This window comes from Xiphophorus maculatus, chromosome 6 (assembly GCF_002775205.1).
Source record: "Xiphophorus maculatus strain JP 163 A chromosome 6, X_maculatus-5.0-male, whole genome shotgun sequence".
NCBI lineage: Eukaryota > Metazoa > Chordata > Actinopteri > Cyprinodontiformes > Poeciliidae > Xiphophorus > Xiphophorus maculatus.
This window is the reverse complement of record NC_036448.1, coordinates 1,857,979-1,883,202: the sequence shown is the minus strand read 5'-3', so window position 1 is coordinate 1,883,202 and position 25,224 is coordinate 1,857,979. Positions and strand designations below refer to the sequence as shown.

The 25,224-nt window shown below is 41.0% G+C and overlaps 1 protein-coding gene across 5 annotated transcripts in view; it reads left to right on the top strand.

Annotated features, from left to right (window-relative positions):
* LOC102216436 (phosphatidylinositol 3-kinase regulatory subunit beta) overlaps positions 1 to 24,491 on the top strand; it is a 49,584-nt gene extending 25,093 nt beyond the window's left edge. For 3 of the 5 annotated variants that reach the window (XM_023336111.1, XM_023336112.1, XM_014473316.2), the window contains 13 exons: positions 1,560 to 1,628; positions 5,824 to 5,970; positions 10,628 to 10,838; positions 10,958 to 11,043; positions 11,127 to 11,229; positions 11,873 to 11,971; positions 12,050 to 12,230; positions 12,329 to 12,448; positions 13,621 to 13,763; positions 13,844 to 14,020; positions 14,116 to 14,187; positions 14,276 to 14,446; positions 14,812 to 24,491. In XM_023336111.1, the coding sequence (XP_023191879.1) occupies positions 1,560 to 1,628; positions 5,824 to 5,970; positions 10,628 to 10,838; positions 10,958 to 11,043; positions 11,127 to 11,229; positions 11,873 to 11,971; positions 12,050 to 12,230; positions 12,329 to 12,448; positions 13,621 to 13,763; positions 13,844 to 14,020; positions 14,116 to 14,187; positions 14,276 to 14,446; positions 14,812 to 15,007 (1,775 nt within the window). In that variant the 3' untranslated portion in view covers positions 15,008 to 24,491. Of the gene's footprint in view, positions 1 to 1,559; positions 1,629 to 2,062; positions 2,141 to 5,823; positions 5,971 to 10,627; positions 10,839 to 10,957; positions 11,044 to 11,126; positions 11,230 to 11,872; positions 11,972 to 12,049; positions 12,231 to 12,328; positions 12,449 to 13,620; positions 13,764 to 13,843; positions 14,021 to 14,115; positions 14,188 to 14,275; positions 14,447 to 14,811 lie in introns of those variants that run through there. The other 2 variants (XM_023336114.1, XM_023336115.1) reach the window with 2 other exon arrangements.
* Positions 24,492 to 25,224: the final 733 nt, after the last annotated feature.

Below are 25,224 nucleotides of genomic sequence, written 5' to 3'. Positions count from 1 at the left end.
AGGAAGCAAATATGAAAGTTGCAATAACTTCTAAACAAGATCATGACTTGTGGCTAATCAATTTTGTGAATCCACCATTTTTTTCTCTCGCAGCGATGTTGTAGTCCAAGTTTATTTATGCCAAAGTTGCAAGTTAACAAGTCAAACTGTTGTAGCACTTAACGCACAGGGTTTCTTACATCATGCATCAGAGCCTCTTCGAAGTGTCTGGTTTGTTTGGAGCAAAGTCCGTTCAGTATTGCAAGATTTTCCAAAAGACTGTGTCTGATTGAGGGTCAGTTCCTTCTTTCTACTAAAGCACAAACACAGCAAAGCAGAAACTCCAAATAACGCTAACATGACAGCAAAGCTTATTTTGCACATAAATGTTTTGTGTTGATAATGATGTTCTGGCTATTGGTTTTATAGAGGCAGCATTGAACCTTCTGCTTTTTTTAGTGTTGCGTGCTAGCTTTTAGCTCCCTCCTTGAGGACATAACTGTACTGTGTATTTTGGATATAATTATTTGGCATTGTTTTTGTTGTTTTTACCTTGGGAAACAGATAATTCAAATGCATTCAGTGATGTTTTCCCGTTAGCTAACTCCTTGATTATGTTGAGGCTTTGTTTATTTCATCCATATTATGTTGGCATTAATATTTTAAAAGACATACATAGACACTACAGTTAAATTATGCTTCATAAATCATCAATACACATCAAACATACTGGTCAATGGATCAGTTATTATGGATCAAAAGCAGCTCTAAACAGTCTAGATTTAATCTAGATTTAAAAGAACTCAGTGTTTTGGCTATTTTGCAGTTTTCTGGAAGTTTGTTCTAGATTTGTGGTGCATAGAAGCTGAATGGTGCTTCTCAATATCTGGCCTGCTCTGCCTTCCCTGAACCAGAAGACCTGAGAGGTCTTTAATGTATTCTGATGCTAACCCAGTCAGAAATATTATGTTAAATAATATTGCAGCTCTAACAGAACTAAAGCCACAAGCTTCTTACTGTGATTTCTTTCTATAAATTCATCTAATGTTTAATCAGTACACTCTTGTTAAAAAGGCATTTTACTAGTGCTTTGTGCAGATAATTTTGTTATCCCATGTTCCCTGTTGCTCACTCCAACAGTGGTAAAGTGGAATTATTGACATTTCGTAAAAGGATGACAGAAAAGCTGTCTCTGAATGGAAAGCAGAAATACTAGAGCTGCACTGTAGAACTGCCTCTTCCACACATGCTGTGTGCTTTTCACTCCTACCTGACAGACAGACCTGTCTCCAGGAACTGCCTGCTAGATGCAAACTGTCTAAACCAATTCTTTTCAAGCTAGTCTGTCAGAAATACTTTCTGGTCTATTAACTTTGTCAAATGACCTGTTTCTTTCTTGAAGCTCTACTGTGTACACTGCTACATAACCACCAGAGGGAAAACCACATGTCCTGGTTCCATCTTTTTTTTAGAAGATAATATGTTAAACTATTCCAGTTCAAGCCATCAGTTTCTCTTCTTGAGCTTATTTCTCTACTTCTTTCTTTGAACTTTTACTGATGTGCTCTTTCTATTCTTAGGTCTGGACAGCAAAATATTGTACAGAACAGCAAGCACATCAGACAGCTCAGTGTATACCCTGAGCACTGGTGAGTACAATGATTGGGTTGGAAAATATATAAATGAATATATACTTACTCAAATCTCATTTTTGGATTCAGGGGTGCACTTTTCGCAGTTTTCTGGCCGATCTTTAAAAAGCTTGAGCTGCCAATACTGATTTTGAAACTTTTCTGAGTATAGCAACAAAGATGCTAAGTTGCAACAGTAATGTGAATATTGTTCTATTTCATTCCTACTTGACCGCCAGAGGCGGTGCTTAAGGCACTGAATGATCACTCTTGCCCATGCACAGGTGGAGAATCTTATACCAACATGGTCACGTGTAACCCCCGGTGACACCGGTAAGTCTATGTAGTCACGTGACAATGACGGTTCAGTCCCTTTTTCATCCTCTCGCATGCAGGTTGAACAGGTGGTAAGACATTTGATTATTTGCTTGTCGCTGGTAGCCTCGAGTCTACGGTCGGAGCTGCGAGGATCATCTCACCCTCCAGAGGCTGCGCAAGCTCCTCTTTGATACAACTTTGTTCTTCGTTTGGTAAGTTGTTTTTCTTTTTAATCGGCAGGAGCGGGGGCGCTTTCGCTTCCCTCGTCGATTTCCCTATTGCTGGTGGTAAGGCGTTAGCAGATTCCGACCAGCTTGTTTGCTTAGCCGTATTGGCTTGTATTTGTAGGTCGGATTGCATTTAGTTTGTTGTATTGCACCCGTTTTTGGGCTTTCTTTTGATTACATTGTGCAGCCGTGTTCGGCTTGCCTATATTTTGTTAATCGCAGCTGTTTTCGGGCTTGCCTTTTCATTCATTGTGCAGCTGTGTTCGGCTGCCTATATTTTGTTACGTAGCAGCCGTTTTCGGGCTTGCTTTTGTTTACGTTGTGCAGCCATGTTCGGCTTGCCTATTTTTATTACCTCTGATGGCAGGGCCCTGGCGGCTCAGACTCTGAGCCACGAGAGAGACGCCTTGCTGGCCAAGGGCGCTATATTGCCTGTCGACCCCCTGTGGGAACCCGGGGGCTTTTACTCAAAGTATTTTTTAGTCCCAAAAAAGACTGGGGGACTCTGCAAAATTTTGGACCTGAGAGGTTTGAATGTGTTTTTGAAGACTATCCCTTTCCACATGTTGAGCATCAGGGATGTGCTTCAGACAATCTCCCCAGGCGACTGGTTCACCTTGGTCGACTTGAGGGACGCATACTTTCATGTCCCGATTGCACAACATCATTGGCAGTTTCTCCGCTTTGCATTTAAGGACAAGCATTTTCAGTTCAGAGTTCTTCCATTCGGTCTCTCTCTGTCCCCATGTGTGTTCACTCAGTGCGTGGCTGCGGCCCTGTGTCCTCTGCAGGCCAAGGGGTTGAAGATCCTGCCCTACTTGGACTATTGGCTCATCTGTGTGCCCACGGAAGCCCAGGCGCCTGCGGACACACACACATTACTCCATCACATAGATTTATTGGGTCTTTGTGTGAACTGGCAGAAGAGGAACTTTGTCCCATCTCAAGAGGTCACGTTTCTTGGGATTACGATGAACTCCCTCACTATGACTGCTCGCCCATCGCCTCGGCGTGTTGAGGGCATTCTGCAAATGCTGTCCGCCTTTCTGCCCGGCCGTGCACCCCCCTTTATTGCTTATCTTCGTCTGTTGGGCAAGCTGACTGCTGTCGCTACAGTAATATCCCTGGGACTGTTGTCTCTGTGACCACTTCAGATGTGGCTCAACAGCCTAAGGCTAGACCCATCTCGTACACTGCACCGTCGCAGGAAACTGCTGGTGTCCCTGGTGGTGGGGACACCAGCATCACTGAGCCAGTGATGCCTCGCATTACTGACTCAGTGGCGAGATGCAGTGTTTATGACGAACGGAGTTCCATTGGGCTTGATGCCGTCTCAACTAGAGGTTGTCTCTACCGACGCATCCAGCACAAGATGGGGGGCGTCATGGCAGCATTAGATCGCCCGGGGACATGGTCTCCGCGGGAAAAACTGCAGCACATCAACGCCTTGGAGTTGGAGGCTGTGCAGCGGGGGTGCAACATTTCCTGTCAGACATGTGCGGAAGGCATGTCCTGGTGCGGTCTGACAATACTTCAGTGGTTTTTCATATCAACCAAATAGGGGGAACATGGTCGATAACATTGCTGAGGCTGACCCAGAAGCTCTTGACCTGGGCAGCCCTCCTTTTTGCCAGTGTGAGGGCAGCCCACATTTCAGAAGTGCAGAATGTTCCGGCCGATATTCTGTCTCGGGTACACCCGCCACCGCGGGAGCTCCACCCGGAGGTAGTGGGGGTCATTTGGGAGAGGTACGGCAAAGCAACTGTGTGCTATTTGTGTCCCAAGAGACGACACATTGCCCACTTTGGTTCTCCCTGGCAGAGAATGGCAGTCGCCTGGCCGTCCTGACCCAGGGGACTGGCAGCACTGGCACACGACTGGCCGAGAGTGCTGCTCTACGCTTTTCCGCCACTTCCCCTGAAATGCTCAACACTCCTGAGGGCCATCAGGTCCTTCTAGTGGCCCCCCTGTGGCCAAGGAGAACCTGGTTTCCACTGCTGCACAGGCTCTGTTGCAGCTCTCCAATGCCTCTTCCCCACAGGAAGGACCTTGTGTCACAGCTGGGGGGGGGGGGTCAGATCCTGCATCCCAATCCCAGCAGCCTCCAACTTTAGGTTTGGCTGCTCCGGGGCCCGTTGTTTCCTTCTCAGAGTATAAGAGAGACATCTGACATACAATGACTAATGCCAGGGCCCCTTCCACACGACTGGTGTACACCCATAAGTGGAAGGTTTTTAGCAGCTGGTGTCATGCTAGACATGAGGACCCTGTACACTGTCCTATTTCTGTTATTTTAACCTTCCTTCAAGCACTCCTTTCTCAGGGTCAGTCTCCATCCACTCTGAAAGTTGGATGCTGCCATCTCTTGCTGTCATATGGTGGTGAGTGGACAGACGATAGGCCGTAACAAGGATGTTTCTTTGTTTCTGAGAGGTGCCTGATGTTTGCACCCTCCCACACACCCTGTCGTGCCTGTGTGGGACCTCTGTCTTGTCCTCGCTGCCCTGTGATCTCCATTTGAACCATTGGCAGAGGCGAGCCTTGAGTGTTTGTCAAAAGAGACAGCTTTTCTCCTCGCTATGGCTTCGGCGAAGTTGGTGGTTGAACTACATGCGTTGTCTGTTCCCGAGTCCTGTTGCCGTTGGAACCCAGATGGCTCTGGCTTTACTCTTTGGCCTGATGTAGCATTTCTCCCTAAGGTGGCCTCATCTGCGAGCCACTCTGTGCCCCTCCAGCTTGTTCGCTTTGATGCAGATGGGTCTGATGAGCCTCTCTGCTCTGTTTGGGCACTGGAAGCATATGTCAGACTCACAGCTTCTCTGTGGCAGTCTGATAGTCTGTTTGCTACGTAGGGCTCTGCAAGGGGCAGGCCCTTTCTAAACAGCGTCTTGCATGTTGGATTGTGGACGTGGTGGAACAAGCGTATGTTATACAGGGCTACCAACCCCCTGCTGGTGTATGGTGCCATTCCACTAGGAGCATTAGTGTGTCATGGGCCACTATGACTGGGGTCACTCTTTAGGCTATATTTGCAGCAGCCTTCATCCATTAAACCAGCCATCATCTCCAAATACCTTAACTAGGTTTTACAGGGTTAACTTGGCTGCCTTTCACCCATTAGAGGGGATCCTATCCCAGCGCTCATCATCACCCCAGTGAGGTGGCCCTGTTTTCAGAGTTGTTTCTCTTCTGTGTGTGATTCCTCAGGACTCTGTTGGTAATCGTTGTGAGAGGTGGTGCTTTAAGCACCACCTCTGGCGGTCAATAGGGATGAAGTAGAACTGCCAGAGCGCTCAGTCCCTCGGAATCATTGTGTTTTGCAAGAAGATTAAGGGACTGAGCTGTCATTGTCACGTCACTATATAGACTTACCGGTGTCACCGTAAGTCACACGTGTCCATGTTGGTATAAGATTCTCAACCTGTGCATGCTCAAGAGTGATCATTCAGTGCCTTAAGCACCGCCTCTGGCGGTCATCCGGGATTCATTGAACCGTAGTTACAGTCGTAACTTTCGTTCATCGCACAGAAGCAGACGTGACCTGGTGGCCGGGTCATAGAGATTCAAAGAAGATGTCACTGAAGCTCTAAGATTCTGTCTTATGTTTACCAATAGTCAGTCATTAACTTCTTTCTATGATAGTTTCCTTGACATTTTGTCTGCTTCAGAAGGCGATGCTTCTCAGAGTGACGTGGGTTTCCTGTCTGAGAGTGTCCTGTGCTGCCTGAGAGACCTCCCATCACCTGTCATCCCTGCATGCATCTATCCGCAACTTCAAACTGCAGTGATGCAGCAGCTGCTTCACCAGTCTCTAGGTGGGTCTGACACTGAGAAGACATGTGGTATATGGTTTTACTGATGGTTAGTGATTTTATTAATTTTCTTTGGATGATAAGCAACACTGTGCATGGAAGGATTTGGTTTTCTCTGTGTTGATTTGAGTTTTTCTGTGTGTTTTTTGGGTTTCTGTCTTTTGAGTCTCTGTGTTGTCCTGTCTGCCCCTTGATTGTTCCCAGGTGTGTCTTGTTCCGTGATTACCTTCTGTGTATTTAATGCCACCTGTGTTTCTGTGTCTTTGTCGGGTCCTTGTCGTACCAGTCTGTTTAATCTGTCTTGCTGTTTAGCTGTCCCATCTAGTCTGTTGCTAGATGTCTATTAGTTTGCCAGTTGTTACCAGTGTTGAGCCTTAGCCTTTCTGCACAGCTGTGCTGCCTAGACTTTGGATTCTTTGTGCTTATTTTCATTATTAAAACACCATCATTCCTTTCAACCTTGGTCCGCTGCGCTCTGCCTCGCCACCTTACCACATATCATAACAGAAGGACCCGACCAGAAACAAGGTGAGGTTGTGGTGTCTATGGACCAAACGGACCAAGAGGGATGGATCCAGCAGCAGTTGGAGTTGGCACAGAGGGATCTCTACAAGGATGTGGAGATCCTGCCTTCTCCGCTGCTGCTGGAGGAAATGAGACTGGAGTCGGACTACTATCGAATAAAGAACCAGACTCACACCCCTTACATAACCACCCCGACGGCTACCATCAAAGCTTCCAAGGTTTTCCCATAGGCCTGTCACAATAACAAATTTTGCTGAGCGATTAATTGTCTCAAAAATTATTGCGATAAACGATAATATTGTTTGAAGGCCTTTTTACACTGATTTAATGGAAATGACGTAATAATGCATGTGATTTCCTGCCAAAGATAGATACACTTTATTTTCAAAAGAACACTTAACACTGGAACTGATGAAATAAACAAAACAACCACAAACAAAAACAAAATGGATTCTCAGTCTCCATTAACAAAAATGTACTTGAATAAAAACACCAAAGTGGAAATAAATACTGCATTCAACCAAAAGAGTGCAGATTATAAAGTCTCTATACCATATTGCCCTTCAGTAATCATAAGACTGTTAAGATAAGAGATAAATCTGATGCAATAGTTCACACTACATGTTAGTTCACATGTACATTTTCCCATTATGACAATCTTAGAACGTTGGCCGTTCTAAGATTGTCACTTGTGATTTCGTAACTGATCATCCTGTAGTGTGTGGTGTGTTATGCTGCTCTGATCTAAATCAGGGGTTTTCCCCGACTGGGAGGTTAACAGCCTGTTTAATGTGACAGGTAGCCAATCAGAAAGCGTGGATTCTCCTCTGTGCTTTCTGAGGGGAAATTACAGAGGGGAATCCCAAATAGCTGACACTGTGCAACCCGAAGTCCAGCGAACATTGGAGATGATATGTGGAAACATTAATATTTATTCAACATTTCATGGAAAGAATATAGAAATGACAAGGAGTTGGAGCGAAATTGCAACCTCTGTTGATAAACTTTTCAGCTGTTCTTCGTTAACGTGACATAAATAGGTTATAGTGATTTTCATTCAGTCAGGACTGACACTAGCCACATGCATTGAAGGTAGATTCTAGTAAAGCGTTGATTAATGCCTGGTTTTAAAATTAGTTAACTGGACTTGTAGCCATTATTTTGTGCCCATTGTTGGACACCACACGGCACGATCGAACCCGATCGAACCGTTATACCTAAGATTTCTGTCGGCTAATGTGTGATCTCTCAGGTTTTGAAAATGGGCCAACAATCGGCCGACAGCTCTAAGATCGTGCAGTGTGCGCTGGGCATTACACTAAGGATATGAGGAAGGGAGATGCCAGAGCTCCCTCGTTGCCCCCTAGTCTCCCCCTAGTCTCCCAGTGGCCCCAGAGCTCCATTGCTGCCTCCCAGTGGCCCCAGAGACTCCTCGCCGCCTCCCAGTGGCCCCAGAGAGTCCTCGTCGCCTCCTAGTACCCTTTCCGAGTCTCTGCTTCCCTGAGCCTCCTCCGAGATGTCTGTCAGCCCCCTGCTCCTCCTTCGACACTCCCTGCGCCCGCCGGACCCGCCTCCACTGGTGCCTGATGCCAGTCGGACCTCCGACAAGGGGTCCGCCCACTGGGACCCCGATGCCCACTGGACCTCCCACAAGGGGTCCGCCCACCCTGGTTGGGTTGTTTTTTGTTGTGTTTTGGACTCTGGATCCACATCCAGCGCCCCTCTGCCCATCCTTGTTGTGTTTTTGGTTTTTTTGGACTGTTTGAGGCATATAGTAGCCGCCCTTGAGGGGAGGAGGGTACTGTAAGGGTTTGGTTTTCTCCGTGTTGATTTGAGTTTTTCTGTGTGTTTATTTTGGGTCTTCATGTTGTCCTGTCTACCCTTTGATTGTTCCCAGGTGTGTCTCGTTTCATGATTACCCTCTGTGTATTTAATGCCACCTGTGTTTCTGTGTCTTTGTCGGGTCCTTGTCGTGCCAGTCTGTTTAATCTGTCTTGCTGTTTAGCTGTCCCATCTAGTCTGTTGCTAGATGTCTATTAGTTTGCCAGTTGTTACCAGTGTTGAGCCTTAGCCTTTCTGCTCAGCTGTGCTGCCTGGACTTTGGATTGTTTGTGCTTATTTTCATTATTAAACCACCATCATTCATTTCAACCTTGGTCTGCTGCATTCTGCCTCACCACCTCTACCACATATCATGACAGTGCAGCCTACTTTGTAAAATTTTCTAAAGCATTTGATACAGTGAATCATGAGATTTTAATACAGCCACTTCATTCTATTGACTTGTCAGATCAAACTCTTCAGTGGTTTGACAACTGTTTAATAAATTGTAGTATGTTCAAGTAGGAGGTTTAACTTCATCTTGGTGTTCCTCAGGGATCAGATCTTTGGATGCTTTTCTTCATTATAAAAAAACAGCATTTAAAAGCGCTTGTGATATATACATGCTGGTGATACTGTTGTAGATGGCTGTGGTCTCTTATGTAACAGCATTTTTAATAAAAAAAAAAGTCAGCTTTTATTTAACAGTCAAGTCTTTATTATCTTAAACTTGTTTTAAATATAGATATGTCAAAGATGATGCTGTTTTCTAATAGGTCATTTAAAAGTAAATATCTTCCAGTCATTACTACAGCTGAAGGTCTGAAAATGGAAAAAGTGACACAAAAAAGAGATTTTTAACCCCTTAACTGGTGGCATCCCATCCATCGGACAAATCTAGATTGCCTGAATTCTCTGCCGTTTTCTCCTCTTTAAACTCTGCTGGTGTCCAGTATGATGCTTTTATTGGGCAGCCTAGAGCCCCCCCTTTTGATTGATACCACATTCGACCAATAATATTAAGAAATTGCTTTTATCGAGCCAATAATATCTAGAGAGCTACTTGAGCTCATTTTGACATATCTGTATTCTTTCTGGAATATTTCTGACTGGTCAACTCGGAGACTAAATCTAAAGCCACAGATGTGTAGCCAACACGTGTGCTGTCATAGGGATATAAGGCATTTTGGGGTTTGTTTTGACATGAATCCACCGGCTACATGCGTAATGTGTGTGTCTATGCTGTGTCAAAGTCAGGCTCTGTGCGCCCTCATTCGTAAAGGTGTTTACAGGACTTTTTCTCACCAACGGACAGCCACGGAGAGACATGTTGTCAAAACATGTCAAAACTGGATGTATTTCTTCAGCAAAACTTCACAACTCACGAGAGTGGATGATTATGGCTGTAAGAACTGACAAGTTTTGGATCTGAGAATACCGAAAACTTTTAGTCATCCGCTGCTACAGTCAGAGCGAGATGGGTAGAGCGTATCGTAACTCATGGGGGGAGAAACAGGAGGCGGGGTGATGGGTTGTTAGCGTACCGTTACAGTGTGTGGGGGGGAGTTAGTGGTAATTTCCACTATCAGTAATAATGTGTCTATCTGAGGATTCCTCTGGTCATTATCTTTCATTAGAGCCCTCATTGATGACTGTATGTTGAAGCACTGAGAAGTTACAGTCATTTGACGTTTGTATATCAGGTGTTGTCCAAGTGTGCCATTTGGAGACACCAAATGGAGACTCCAAATGGTACACTTGGACAACACCTGTACATCCCCAAAAATAAACATGTCCAAAATGATATTTCTTTTTGTGCTATCTTGATCAGTCTTGATTCTGCTTGAATAAAGTATTCAAGCAGAATACTTTATTCTACAGATTTATTGTATTTTCCAGTCCATACATTCGACACTCAATGTGCATTTACAAGATATAAAAATCTGGGTGAAGCAAAATTTTTAAATTTCTTTTGTGTTACAAACGTAATAGCTACAAACTACTTACAGTTAAAGTATTTTTGACTGAAAAAATAGAACATTTAGTTTGTCATCTTCATAAAGAGACTAAGCTTTTGCATGTACTCAAAGTTGTTCAAGAACAGTAGCTGATTTAATTTGGGTATGCCTTTTCAGTTTTTGGTGATTTTGGTACCGCCAGTTAAGGGCGTCTCAATGGGATTTTCCTGGTGAAATAAAGGCTAATTATAAAATAATCTTCTGATTAAAAATCATTCAGTTAAATATAAGTACACAATTAGTAGCTCTACATAAAGTAATTCAGTTTTACTGATAATTGTCTGAATATCTGGTAGATGGAGCTGTTGCTGGTAGCCATGACAGAGAAGTGAGTCTGGTTCTGGAGAACACCACCGTGGTCCCGCTCCACCATCGTCTCACCTTGCAGTACCTGCTCACACATCTAACCAAGGTGCTCCAGGCTCAGGCCAGTAACGGCCTGGACACTCACACTCTGGGAAGGATCTTTGGCCCCCTCCTGATTCGGACAAGCCCCTCAAACCAAGGGTGAGCTTTTTTACCCTGAATTGAAGCTGATCAGTATATTAGATTGGGCCTCTGTGCTACTGTAAGCAAAGCAAAGGAGTTGAGATAGAAGCCAGGCTGACTGACTTGTTGACCGTCAGGTATTCATGGGAAGAGGACTTTCCCGTCCTGGTGGTGGAGAGGCTGCTGGTCGAGAGAACTGCACAGCAAGACTTCGATCCTCCTGGTAAACTCTTTATCTTTAGGATCATGATTTGAGATTTCATCAGACTGACCAGCTTTTAATGGGAATTTCTGCTTTTATTCCAGTTCTTCCAGCAAAACCAACCAAATCAAGAATAGCCCCATCAGATATGACGGACACAAGCAGCCTGCTGAACGATGCTGAGTGGTACTGGGGAGAAATTTCCAGGTAAGCCAACCAAACAGATATTTATGATGTTATTTGATTGGCACAGACTAGTTCCTAATGGTAAAGTAGATGGAAATGATATATTTTAGCTAGTGGTGTTCTTATAAGACTTTTCTGTTATTTCCATGGGGCAATATGATGGAGGCTTCTTCTCACCAGGGATAAGAAAGCTGGTCAGAGTTGTTGGAACTTGGATTGAGCTGTTATAGGATTCAACCGAATTAGAGGGGCAGTATTATGTAAAATTTATATGGTAAAACCTTTGTTAAAGGTTTAATAGAGGAGCCATATTGTGATGACTTTATTAAGGCGGCGTTTTTAAAGAGGTAGAGGCTCAATTTCAAGTGATTAAATGTAAAAGTCAAATTTCTTTTAAGACCTATTTAATATTTATAGGATTTTTATAACAACTGGAAGTAACACAGTTTGTGGTATAAAATGGCACTATGTCCCTGGAAAACAAAGCCTCACCTTCCAGCTGGGCAACAACTTTGAACATACAGCCAGAGCTGCAATAGAATGCATTAGATCAGAGCATGTTCATGGGCTTAGAGTTGCCCAGTCAAAGTCCAGTCCAATAGAGACTTTGTGGCAGAACTTGAAAACTGATTCTCACAGATCCAACTTGCTCTCATGTCTGCAGAGAGGAGGTAAATGAGAAACTGCGAGACACTCCGGATGGAACCTTTCTGGTGCGAGATGCTTCCAGCAAACTGGAGGGCGAGTACACGCTGACTCTCAGGTAGAGCTGCAGAGATACACACACATCCAGGATGGTTCAGTTCCATCCTGTTTATCAGATTTCTGTCTCCCCCTGCAGGAAAGGGGGGAACAACAAACTGATCAAGATTTACCACCAGGAGGGTCGCTATGGCTTCTCAGAGCCTTTGACCTTCCAGTCTGTGGTGGAGCTCATCAATCACTACCGCCACGAGTCCCTGGCTCAGTACAACGCCAAACTGGACACCAAGCTGCTCTACCCCATCTCCAAGTTCCAGCAGGTTGGTCCATTTGGTGACTGAAGTTTAAAGCAAACATTTAGATTTTCAGCATTAAACCACTTTGATTTCATCTTCTTCCTCTGCTTTCTGTTGCTCAGTTGGTTAAGGAGAACAGCATAGAGGAGGTGGGAGAGCAGCTCAAGGTCTACCATGAGCAGTACCAGGAGAAGAGCCGCGAGTACGACTCTCTGTATGAGGAGTACACTCGCACCTCACAGGTAACGCTTGTTCATGAACTCCAATGAGTTCCATTATCTCCTAGAGATAATGGAACTATGCCCCTGACAGACGCTTACCGAGTTGTTTAGAACATTCTAACCATGTAAAATATTCCCCAAACTATAACAAAGAGAAATATTATTCTCTCTGAGGCATGAAACCCGCATTAGTCCAAAACCTGCTGAAACCACCAGAGGGAGCTGGTGTGGCTCAGTAACAGAGTAGCCAACATTACTTCATTCTGTGTTTTGCTCTTACTTCCAGTTGTAAATATATTATTGTGTACAACATATATAAATTCTGACCAACAAGTTGTAAAATTCTCCAGATTCACTCCAAACAAAGAAAAAAAATCCTTATTTACTATAGTGTATTAGTGAATTTAGAGTAAAGAAATGGCTAATAGTGTCAAGCCTAAAGAATCTGTTGCTTAACAGTAACTGGAAGGACTAAATAAAGCAAATGAAATTGAAGAGTTGACTGACAGAACACTTTAGCATGCTCCTTCTGTGAAACACTGTTATTGGGTGATTGATATCCACTAATACCCACCTGTCCACCTGTTGCACTTGTGCTTTTATAGTTTTTCAGTTTTCTCCATGCAAAACAACCCAAAACTGTCAGCTATTTATAATCATAATTTTGCTAATTGTTTCAACTTTTATGTTGTTCTCATTAACTACATGAACTATATTATCCTGTCAAACCAGTGTAACCTTTATGAGAAATCCATTTAGAGTAACCACTAGCAATTATTTTCTGTTCAGTCATTCAAACAGAACAGCAAAGATTTATTTAGTTTATTTGATTACGTATGCGCTACAATCCGGTTAATCTACGTCATAGAAGTTTTCTGTCAGTCACCTGTCAACACCAGGAGAGGCTAGTTTCATTTGTAGATGTATAATTGTACTGACATTTATACTAGGCAACAATAAAACACCATAATTTTCTTCTCATCTTTGAGTGATGGTAAACTTTTGTGCTGTATATGTGTAGAATTAAGGGATGGATGAGGACTTGGTGACCCTTCTAACAGCCAGAGAAACTTTGGTGACTCCAGAACGTTCCCTGGCATTTCAGCTGAAGACTTGAAATCATTGTGTGGTTGAAAATTTCAATTATTCTGAAATTTTAGCTTTTTGAAATCCTGGTATAATACTTCCTGCAGGAGCTGCAGATGAAGCGAACAGCCATTGAAGCCTTTAATGAAACCATCAAGATCTTTGAAGAACAGTTTGAGACCCAGGAGAAATACAGCCGAGAGTCTTTGGAGCGATTCCAAAGAGAGGGCAACGAGAAGGAAATTCAAAAGTATGTTCAGACTTACATTCTTATTCATCCTCATCCAGCTTGTGGTTTTAGGCAACAATTGTGATATTCTTTCAAATCAGGATTCAGAGCAACTCTGAGCGTTTGAAGTCACGCGTGAAGGAAATCCACGACAGCAAGCGAAAACTGGAGCAAGACCTGAAGCAGCAGGTGTCTGACAACAGAGAGATTGACAAGAAGATGAACAGCCTCAAGCCAGATCTCATGCAGCTTCGCAAGATTAGGGACCAGTACTTAATGTAAGCGCCAGTTCTCTTCTGGCCAATGAGGGCATGCAGCAGACACACATACTCCAGACACTCTCAGCAGCCTCTGGGGGGTTTCTGTTTTTCAGATGGTTGACACAGAAGGGAACAAGGCAGAAGAAGATCAATGAATGGCTGGGCATAAAGATCGATGCTGATGAGTAAGTGTTCCAGCTCAGATCTGGATGCTTAGTGAAACAAGCCATTAAGAGCAGCGCTTCAACACTAATGCTTGACTTTTTTGTTCAGCTCCTATTCTCTGGAGGAAGATGACAGCTCACCTCACCATGACGATTGTACCTGGTATGTAGGTGACATCAAGCGCTCCCAGGCAGAGGAAATGTTGAGAGACAAATGTGATGGAACCTTTCTCATCAGGGAAAGCCAATCACAGAAGGGCTCTTATGCCTGTTCTGTTGTGTAAGTTTGTGTTCTTCTAAATAAGAATGGATTTCACATCCTTGATCTGACACTGAGATCCAGTGTACTATCACATTAAAATACAAAAAATAATGACAAAGCTCAAGACACAGCTCTTTCTGTTAGATGCAGTTTTCAAGCTTCTGCCTCACAGAGCAGCCCTCTCCCATGCCTCCCTTATAGTTGATTATGCTATAAAATGCTACTATGTGCCTGAAAAACACAGAATGCTGTCCCTTGAAATACTTCAGGCACAAAAATCTTTTATGAATCTTTTATACTGGGAACCTAGAAACTGCTTGAGTTTAGTGCTCCTGTACTGCATGGTTACTCTAACCTGGTAATAACTCTGCGCTTCTTTTCAGTGTTGATGGCGACACAAAGCACTGTGTCATCTACAAGACAGCCACTGGTTATGGATTTGCTGAGCCCTACAATCTGTACTCGTCTCTCCAAGAACTGGTACTCCACTACAAAAACGTCTCCTTGGCCCAACACAACGACCATCTGAATGTAAATCTAGCTTATCCAGTCTTGGCCCGCTCTCAGAACCTGAAGTAGAACCAGCAGCCCAGATGATCTATAGATCTACCAGCAGTGGGGCACCGAGCCTTTGGACAGTGTCAGCTGTTTCAGAGAAAGAAGTGTGTTTTTGTCTGGAACCTGATACATCTATAGTTCCCTAACAGAACCCAGTCCATTAAAAAAGACTCCTCCCAAAAACCACACCACTACTGTCACAGAGCCACTGGCTGAGAGGGTAAAAGTGTAAAATTGAGCCTCCACATTAGCCAGTCACAGCTCTACTGGGTAAAATCCACAAAAGGCCCCAAACATCCACAGGAAGGTAGACTGGACACAGAAATGTTAGAGACAACATGTGTTAAAGAAGAACAAAATAAGCACAAACAAGTCTTTTTAAGGCTGCACAAAAGAGATGGAAAGAGCATGTAGAGAAACTATTGGAAATATTTAAAACTTTTCTTTTTTGATGCCTTGAGCACAAAGTATCTGTGTTTAAACAAATGTCCTATGTGTAATCTCCAGACTCTCTGGAAACACAGACAAGTATGCTTTTTAACTCCATAAAGGAATGGCTGCTCTCTTCCCACCTGAAGGTGGCTGAGAGGATCCAGTGGGTTGGGGCTGAGCTGTGGGATTTTAAGGGTTTTACCTACCAGAAGCACACAGGAATAGTTCTGAGTGACAAGTTTCTGTCACTTTACATTTTAAGGGTTGAAAGGAGAGGACTGGGAATAATATCAATGTGGCTACAGCTTTAAAAGATATACAGGCAGGTATATTTTAATAGACTCATTTATATCCATCTGCTTTGCTGTGTGGCTCTCTCATTAGGTCTCTTTTTGAACTAATGAGAAGAAAATAGCCATTAAACGAGGAATAGGAGCAAATGCATGGTACATATTTCCTGTTTTGTCAATGACAGAATATATATTTTGAGTCACAGTACGCTAGATTGTGAGGTACATTTACAAACACAGTTCTATGATTCAGGTGTGCTGTTGTCAGACGCCTCTTACTGTTTTTCCTTTTCTAATACTGTAGCACCTGTAGCTATTGACACTCTGCACTGTTAGTGCTCTTCTTTTGCATGTAGATTCACTGCGGTACCAGCGCTTGTTGAGTATTGACCTCTGTGATTCTTCTACCTTCGGTACTGAATTAGTTTCCTGTAAAGTTGAAGTAGATTCCCAGTGGTGTGATCCCCTCTCAGATAAACGTTTTAATTTGTTTCTTTGAGGCAGAGTTTCTGATGGTACATCACTGCTGCACCTGACTGTTCATTTCATCTGATGCTTGATTCAGAGGGCTGGAGAACATTAATGTACAAAAAAAGAGAAAAGGCAGTAATATATGTTGTGTACAGTATATTTTAGACACACATGCTTTAGAGGTATGTGACTTTATAGAGTTCCCTAGTTTCCTTTATGTTTTCAAAATATTTGTTGTTTTCTTAGGTTCTGTTTGATTTGGATGATCCGTCAAATGTGAGCCCAGTAAAGGATGTGTTCTCATGTAGCACAACAGGAATAAAAGAACACGTCCTTTTGCCATTCAGCTAAGAGATTACCCGCTATAGTGTGTATGGAGGTCTTCATTTGTTTTTGTTTCTTTTTTTTAATTTGACAAATGGTTGAAAATCTGTTGGCATGTAGTGATTAGGTCATGGTGTGTGGTACTCCAAGCACACTAAAGTTTAGATTAAGGAACCGTCTCCAGATCAGTACATATCTACTGTTCTGTACTGTGGCATTGATCTCCTCTTACTGTTTCTGTGTGCTTTTGGCTCGAGGGACTAATTGTTGTGACCTTCATCGCTTTTAAATCACAGTTGTACAGATACAGAGATATGCAGTTCCTTTTGTGGTCAGTGGAGGCACTGCAGAGAGACAACTTACAAGGCTGCTTTTAAACTTGATTCTCAGACACAAATCTTTCATAATTTCTTACACAAATGACTGAGAATGGTAAAGAGAATATGTATGAATATATATTTTTTTATCCTGGAGCAGACAAGTTGTTTATGATCGAGTGTTTAATACTCTGCTTTATGTGTTTTTGTCTTGGGTTAGAAATGTTTCCTAAATGTGATCTTCACCAGTTTTCTGCTCCTAACGACAGGTGAAGAGGTGGCATCAGAAGTTGTATGTGTCGGACTTGAGCACAGCTCTTTGAGTGTCGCCACTTACTGAGCTGAATTGATCCTGGGAAGCTCAGATTGAGATGGAGCCATTGTGCTATAGAGTCATTTGCACAGTTGTTGGTACGGCGTAGATCCCAGGAATGAAAGCCGAGGCGGCAGCCGAGCTTCTGGTTAGAGGTTTACAGCGCTGAGGGAGGCGACTACAAGTGCCTTCTGTCAACCTGAGGAGTTTGTGTTCTCCTTGTTGTCACCATTAGATGGTGCCATCACCACCATGTTGTCATGCCACACATTTGCCATATCTAAGGTTAACGAATATCTGGCAAATGAGCGTAGTTGTTGTCGTTGTCTGTGTGTGTAGTGGACAGAATGACTGGTTTTGCTGTTACATCTGAGATTGTTACATCCTTCTTTGTTTGGTTGCAGCTGTACAGTAGCTTGGTTCTCTATCGTTGTGTACTAAAGTTTTGGGTTTTTTCTATATCTATCTGGTATATCTGTAATGAAACATAGATGAGTTAGAAATGAGAACAGTATCCATTTTTAGCCTGGTGCAGTTTTTTGCTAGCCTCCCAAGTTCTAGCAATATATTTTCCTCTTGGATATCTTGAAGTGGGTTGTGTGAAGTACATGTGACACCAAAGGACTGACCTGACTTAGACAAACAGCAGCAACATCCCAGTTTGGAGAATAAATAAAAATAGTTCTGTCAATTATACATCTTATAAGCTCAGCATTGGTGAGAATAAACTGCTTTGCATGCATTTCTTTAAATTTTATCTTTCTACCAACAATTAACATAACAATTAACATAATTTATTAACGTAACAAAGACAAATGTCAAAAAAATTTGAATGATTTAAAAAGACGTTTCTTGAGTTGTTGTTGTTTGGCTGGAAATTCTCTAGAGTCTTCTTCATTTGTCTTAGTCCAATAATGCTGATTCAAATTTTATTTCTTAAAATATGAACCTCTCCTTTTCAAAGTTATTAGAAAGCTATTCTACTGTCCTCAGTAAATAAATATGTAGATAGAGATTCTTCATTTTGTTAAGCTCTGACCTTCTATAGCCAATTAATGCTATTTCTGATTTCTCTTGATTCACTATAAATGGACTACATATATTTCTACAATTTGGATAAACTGACAGTTTGACTGTCTTCACAATAAAATGTTCATTTTAAAATAAAACCAGGATTACCAATAATCAGGTTTATTGGTTTGTTTGTGAAATATAGAAATACATGATATCACCCTTCAGTATGAGCAAAACCCAGCTAAAAATAATTCTACCAAATGAGATTTCTAAGGCAAATTATAGACCACTAAGTTTAGTTTGTTTTTCTCACATATTCAGAATGTAAAAGCGGAATGTATATTGACACAATTCATTTCATCTTCAAAGTCTTTTGAAAATATGCAGAAAGACAGTAATACATAAATTTTTTGTTTACTTATTGAAACATTCACTAATATAATTTCATATCACATGTTTTCTTAATATCATGCAGCCTTGCTTACTAGGTCTTCTTCCTCCAGTAACAACTTCCACTCTGAAGAGTGTTGTCAGTGCAGTCGGTTAGTGATATGGTGCACTCTCCGTTCTGGTCACCAGCTGATTGTTCCATGCTTCTCTGCTTTAACATCACCATAACTTAAGAGCTCCTTTGAACTCTCTCAACTGACATCTCCCAAGGCTGTCTCTGCTGACACACACATAAGCTAACTAACGAAGCTGGAACTATGCCTTCAAACAAAAAATAAAGTAGCACCTACTTTCAAAGAAAAAGCACAGATGAAATTAATTTCATACAATCCATTTTGTGTGTGGATCCAGGGCAACCAAAAGGCCTCAAGTGGTCCAATGGTTCACATTCCCAGCAGTAGAGTAAATGTAGAAATCAAAATGTAAGACAAATTTTAGATGTTGTCAGTTCACTTACTCTGCTGGTGGCTCCCAGTTTGATGACGGGTCACAAATCTTCTCTGATTCTCTTTACTGGGATGGTGATTATTGTTGTCTACTGAAGGTATTACAGGTAACTTGCTGACTGCTCAGAAGTTCTTTACGCATGAACAGAACCCCCATGATGCATGGAGCCTACAGCCTTTTACTTTCTAAGCTTTGTGAGCAGAACATTTGCTTAGTTTAGTTTGATGGACCAACACTTTGTGACTGCACATGTTTACTTCTGCTTCACACAGTTCAGCACTCTGAAACTAACACACAGCAGATAGGCTTTATTAATAGCGTGTTTTACTTCACAATGTTGTATACAATATATTTCAAGTAACAGACATTTCTTTTTTATATATTGGAGCATACAGTGTACAGTATGTGATTTTTGCTATTTTGCAGTCAGTAGCTGTATTGTAAATCTTTTGCTTTTGGCCGATTGCATTATTTTCCCTCATTTACAGCTTTAATACAGGTGAGTTGTATTAAAGCTGTTTTAGTTTTCAAAGAAGCTGAAAGGAGAACTGCTGGCTCATTTCTGCAGTTCCTGTTCACCGAGCTACATTTCCTTATAGAGTAGTTTATCCAAATGGTAGAAGGATATTTCCTACAGATAGTTGTACTTTTCTCATGTCATTTACATCAGTTTTATTGTAGCTTCTTCTCATTGTTAGAATTTGGTTCAGATTCTGTATTGCTCTGGGGAAACACTCGCAGTGCTAAACACCAAGTTACAAAAAGACAAAGAAAAGCAGATTCGGATGTAATTCAGGAAACATACATACCAGTAGAGTTATTTATTAGCACATTCAAAATGATTAGAAATGGCATAAATGGTGACTTGAAGTTTATTTAATTGCATCTGACTGATTAAGCCCAGTAACACACACAGCTTTTTGTACAATCAAATATAAAATATATTCCTGATAGCTTCAGCAACATCATTTTGCAGACTTTCAGCTGTTATATAGAACGCTCCGTTATTAACGGTGTGAGCTAGCTGGAGGAACTCTTGCAGCAAACGGGGTGAGATAGGCAGAAACTAGAGATATTTTTGAGTCTTTTTTTCAGGGCAATTGACTGCTCATTTTCTCACCTTCACACTCAAAGCATATCTTATCAAGTATAAAATCTATGAAAAGTATTTGTTTTTTGTAGAATTTCAAGAACAAGATTTAGTAAAGAGGCTACAGGTAATCACTTAGAAATCCTCCTGTTTTAAAGGACTTCATTCTTTTTTGGTGTGTGTGCTTTAAACAAATCAGAAACACACCCTGATGTGAGTCAATGTTTAGAACTTCTTCTTCTTGGGCTGCAGAAACCCCAAACCTTATTCCTGTTGGCCCCTAGGTCAGGTTGGAGTATCCCTGCGGGAAATGACCCATCAGTCTCACTGATTCCTCATATGTTAACAGACATGACTATATGCACATTAGTGAGTGTAAACACATTAGCTTATACTACTCTTTTGGGTTTTTAGAAAATAAGAATTATTGTAACAAATAAACCCTATCAAAAAATAAACCAACTTTAATTTCTTATTTTTGTCTGAAATGTCACAAAATATAGTGACATTGTTGCTACGTTGGCAACAGTAGGGTGACTTGTTGAGAGCGCTGTGCAGACATGACCTGGTGTGGCAGCGTCAGTAGCTGATTTTAAAACTTTTGTGGAGGTAGTTGAGCCCGATAGATAAGATCAGCTTCACATCGCAGATCTCACAGAATGAAGGAACCCCTGATTTAATTGTTATGCCATAATACTTATAAAAATATCTACTATATGGCATATTGTTGTTTTAAAATTGCTGACTAGTTTTTAATTAGTCACTTGATGTATTTATTTCCCACTGAGATAACACACCAGAATTCATTTTTACTTTTAAAGAGTAATTGAAACTATTTAAAACTATATACATCGCTGTGCATCAAACTCCATATTCTGATGGTTGTTTTGATGATTTCATATTTTAAAACAAAGAAAAATGATTAATCTTTGCTATCTTTTTATTCTGATTAAAACTAATTTGAAACGTCTATAAATCAGTGAGGGGACCCAAGGTCAGGAAAGGACTTTAGGATTCAGCCTTGGTAGCCATCCACTGCAAAACCAACCAGCGTGGTCCCTGGAGCTCATGTAGGATTATTGAGGCGCCCATGTGGATGAAGTGAGCTCATGCTTACTTGGTAATGCTTCCTGAACAGGCCTGTGTGTTTGGCACAGTCCCGGCTGCTTTGCATTTCTTATATATCAGAAAAGTGTTTGTCGTTTTTATTTCTTTTTGCAAGGATCTACTGTGTTTAAACGATTCAGTTTTTTGTGAGTGGAGGCGGTTTTTGAGCGGCGCCATGCTGCGTCTCACCTCTGCAGATGTTTGTGATTGCTGCAGGCGTTGCACTGTAAAAAAAAAGTCTCTAATTTATAGTAAATTACTGTAAATTTTGCTGTATTTATACAGTACAGTTCTGGCAACCACAGCTGCTGGTGTTTTACCATGAGTTCAAGACTTTTTTTTTTTTTTTTACAGTGTAGTGTCGGGTGAACTCAGCAGGAAGCGACAATGGCGTTAGAGAGAGATCTTTCACGGTGCTTGAGTATATTTTTGCTCATATTAGTTGACTTTAAAAAGAAAAAAGCTGATATATTTGTCTATCCATGTGTTGTTTTTTTTATATTATCTGTTAACGGTAAACTTACAGAGCCTATAAACAAAAAAATAAGCTAGCTTGATATTTTTTTCCTCTATACAGAAAAAAACAAATACAAATGTTTACAAGATGTAATTAACCAAATAGTAAAGGTGAGCTTGAGAATCGATCTGTGTCCCTCCATGTGGCTGTGATAGATTATGTATTGCTTTTATTTCCTTTTTCATTTTAAACTTGAAGATGTTATGACTGCTTTTTCTCTTTAACTTTGTGAACCCTCTGTTTTCAGAATAATAACTCAGCTGTCTGTTTTCCTGTGCTCTTCACGAGTCCATTTGCTCTACCTGCTGACTACTTCAACTCACACTGAACCTTTATGTGCTTGAACTGAACTTGAGACCCTGTTGAATTTCTTGCTGTTTCTGTTGTTCACGATCAGGTAGACTTCACTGCGACTCTGCCTGGTGGATTTTTGATAAAGGTCACTACATGGAATTTCAGGAGCTTGTACAGAAATGTTGTGAACAATAAAAGGCGCCACTTGGCGAACATACTTGAGTACAAATCCAGTACAATAATCGTAAATTCAGGAATAACTATCAGCGATCTATTGTTTATGTTTGCACTATACAGCAAAGGATCTTCAGATGAAAAACTGAATTAGTTTATCTTTTAGTTTATCTTTTGGTTCCATAGCTCACTCCTTAAGACCAAAATTTAGCCATATAATGTCACTTTGTGTGTAAAAATATGATGACAACTGCACTTTCACTTCCTGTTTTTCTGTCTTTTGCCAGTCTTTTTACTTTTTAGGACAGGAAAGTTGCTTGTCTGTAGGTTTGAGCCGATGCACAGTGCTCTGAAACATTGTGGGCCCTCTTACAGTTCTCCTGATGTTGTTTTTTCATAGATTTAATTATCAAAGATAATCTGAGTAAATACAAAAATAATGCTTCAAATCATTTCATTTATGTCAAGAAAAAATTATCCAAAGCAAATTAGGCTTATGTGTAAAAAAAAACCTAAATCACAAATTCACAGTGATTAGAAAGCATTGTTTGGACAGGTGAGTGGATTTTAATAGCCATACCCTCAGTGCTGTCAGACCTGTAGAATCAAGAAATCACACGCATAAAATCTGTCTCATAACATAAACTAAATAAATAGATTTTAAACAGCACGCATGATCTAAAGAACAGCATCTACAGAACTTCAGGCCACATTTGGCTCAGTTAGTCAGTGTTCCACAGAACTATAAGAGATAAAGGTACAGGTAAAAATCGGTGCTAACCCCAATAAACATAAGGACTAGTGGTGAGACTTGATTAATTGCTAGGTCTAAAATTAATTAATTAATTAATTACATTTTATTTGAAAACTACATGTCAACAAAATAAACTATTTTCAATTCAAAAACCCTTTTGCTGCTAAATCGTTGAAGAATAGATAGGACCTCAACAACAAAGATATTTATTGTTTTAATCTGTTCTTCAACCATCAGATTGGAGTAAAGTGTTATTCTAGCCGTTCAGTTTTTCAGTGCCTCAGGAAGTTATAAATGTGACTGTGTATGTACACTGACATGAGCATTTGGGACATTTGTGCTAATGCTACATGTTTAGCAGGGGCACACTTCGGGCTTGGATAGCTTCACTGATAGGCTAACTCCTTTTAACACAACTTGAAAACAACAATAGTCTTCTCCATAATTCCATAATATCGTTTTTTGAAGCAAAATTGAAAATCAGTGGTTGTCCTCCTGCTGGCGTGTCGGCCATCACTTTGTTAGCAGATACTGCTTGTGCGTCAAATTTCCAAGTGTACTGGAAACGTGAATACAAAGGTTCCAGATTGGGACTTTTGCATGTAAAAATAATTTTTATTAGTTTTGTTAATATTTTTAACTTGTTAAAATCCTAATAAAGATGCCCCTGTCATTGGGATTCACTTACCATAATCTGACTGAACTATGAATTCTGTTCTGTAGTGAAACAGACATTCTTAAGTTATGCAGCTGGACAGTGATCCAACGCACATCAAGTAGACTTCTGAATAGCTAAAATAAAATAAGGCCTATTAAAAGTAAAGACCTGACTCCAGTTGTGTTTAACAATCTGTCCATGCTGGAAAACCCTCCAATGTGTCTGAATGAAAACGAGTGTGTTGCTACCAAAGGTGGCACAAGCTGTTCCTCATTTGAAGCTGCTTTTTCAATTTACTCAGACTGTCTGATATATAAAATGAGTCTGATGTCCTGAAACATTGATGTTTTTTCACAGCACTGTTAGTGTACTCTTTTTACCCGCGGTCAGGAGCAACATTTTCAGCTTCACTTTCAACTCTTATGTTTCTGCTTTGGTTCTAGCAACACTGTTCAAATGTGGGTTATCATCAGCAAGATCGAAGACTAATAACACAATAGTAATAATGACACCTACTCATTAGCTTGAAAAACTGATGATTGGAAATGGGTGAAGCAGTCACATGAAGCTACTCTACACCAAAGTGCAATTGAATGCAGAGGGAGAGCTGTTGTTCCGGCCTACAGAAGCCTGCTGGCTGAGTTGTGCCAGCCATGATGCAGACAGCTGTTCCTCTCTGCTTGTCCTCCTGTTGGTCTGTTTGAACTCAGGTGCAACACTTCCTTCTTACTCACTCGTGTACAGCTTGCCACAGATTCGTTTGTCCTCAGACAAGTACTCTTTAAACTGTAACGGATCTTTCTGTAGGCTAATGCAATGATTTCAAAAGACAATAAAAGATTTTAAACTGAAACCTGGTGTCCTGGTTTCTCTGTATTTTCTTTTCCACACCTTATTTATTTATGGTTCTTTAATGAATGCAGCAATATATATATTTTTTTATTATTCTTATTAGATACTCTTGAAATTAAAGGTTTATTCTACCAATTTTAGTCCTCCTATACTGGCAGTGCACAAAAACTGCTCTAATGAGGTCACTTCCTGTTATGGATGTTTTCGAGCTATATTTTCAAATAAACTTTTTCCCAGAGTTTTTGTGAATGCAATTTAAGCTCAATACAACACTCAAAAGAAAAAGTGTCTAAAAGCAGAAGAAATAAAATTTCACTCTCATATTGGGCAATTTGAGACTCAGACAACTTCTCTTTTTTGTATTCCCTGTCTGCTAAAATTGTAGATTGTGACATAATGCTGAAAATCAGATTAAATTCCAGTCTTTAATCCGAGTAAATTTAAAAGTGAAATAAAAATATAATTTAGAAATACAGGTTTTTCTGCCAGCGGTATCATTTAATATGCTTATTTCACAGATTCTTGAACATTAATTAGAAATTTTACCAATTGAGTTAGGTGAAGTGCCAAACCTTTTTTTGTTTTTTTACACTTGAGGCTTCTAACAGAGAAACAGAAATATAGTATCAGATATTTACATGGAGTGAACATAAAAACATCCAAGTGACAAATATATTGAGAAAATACAGAATAAAATAAAATGCTTTTCTAGGCTAGTCAATGCAAATGGAACA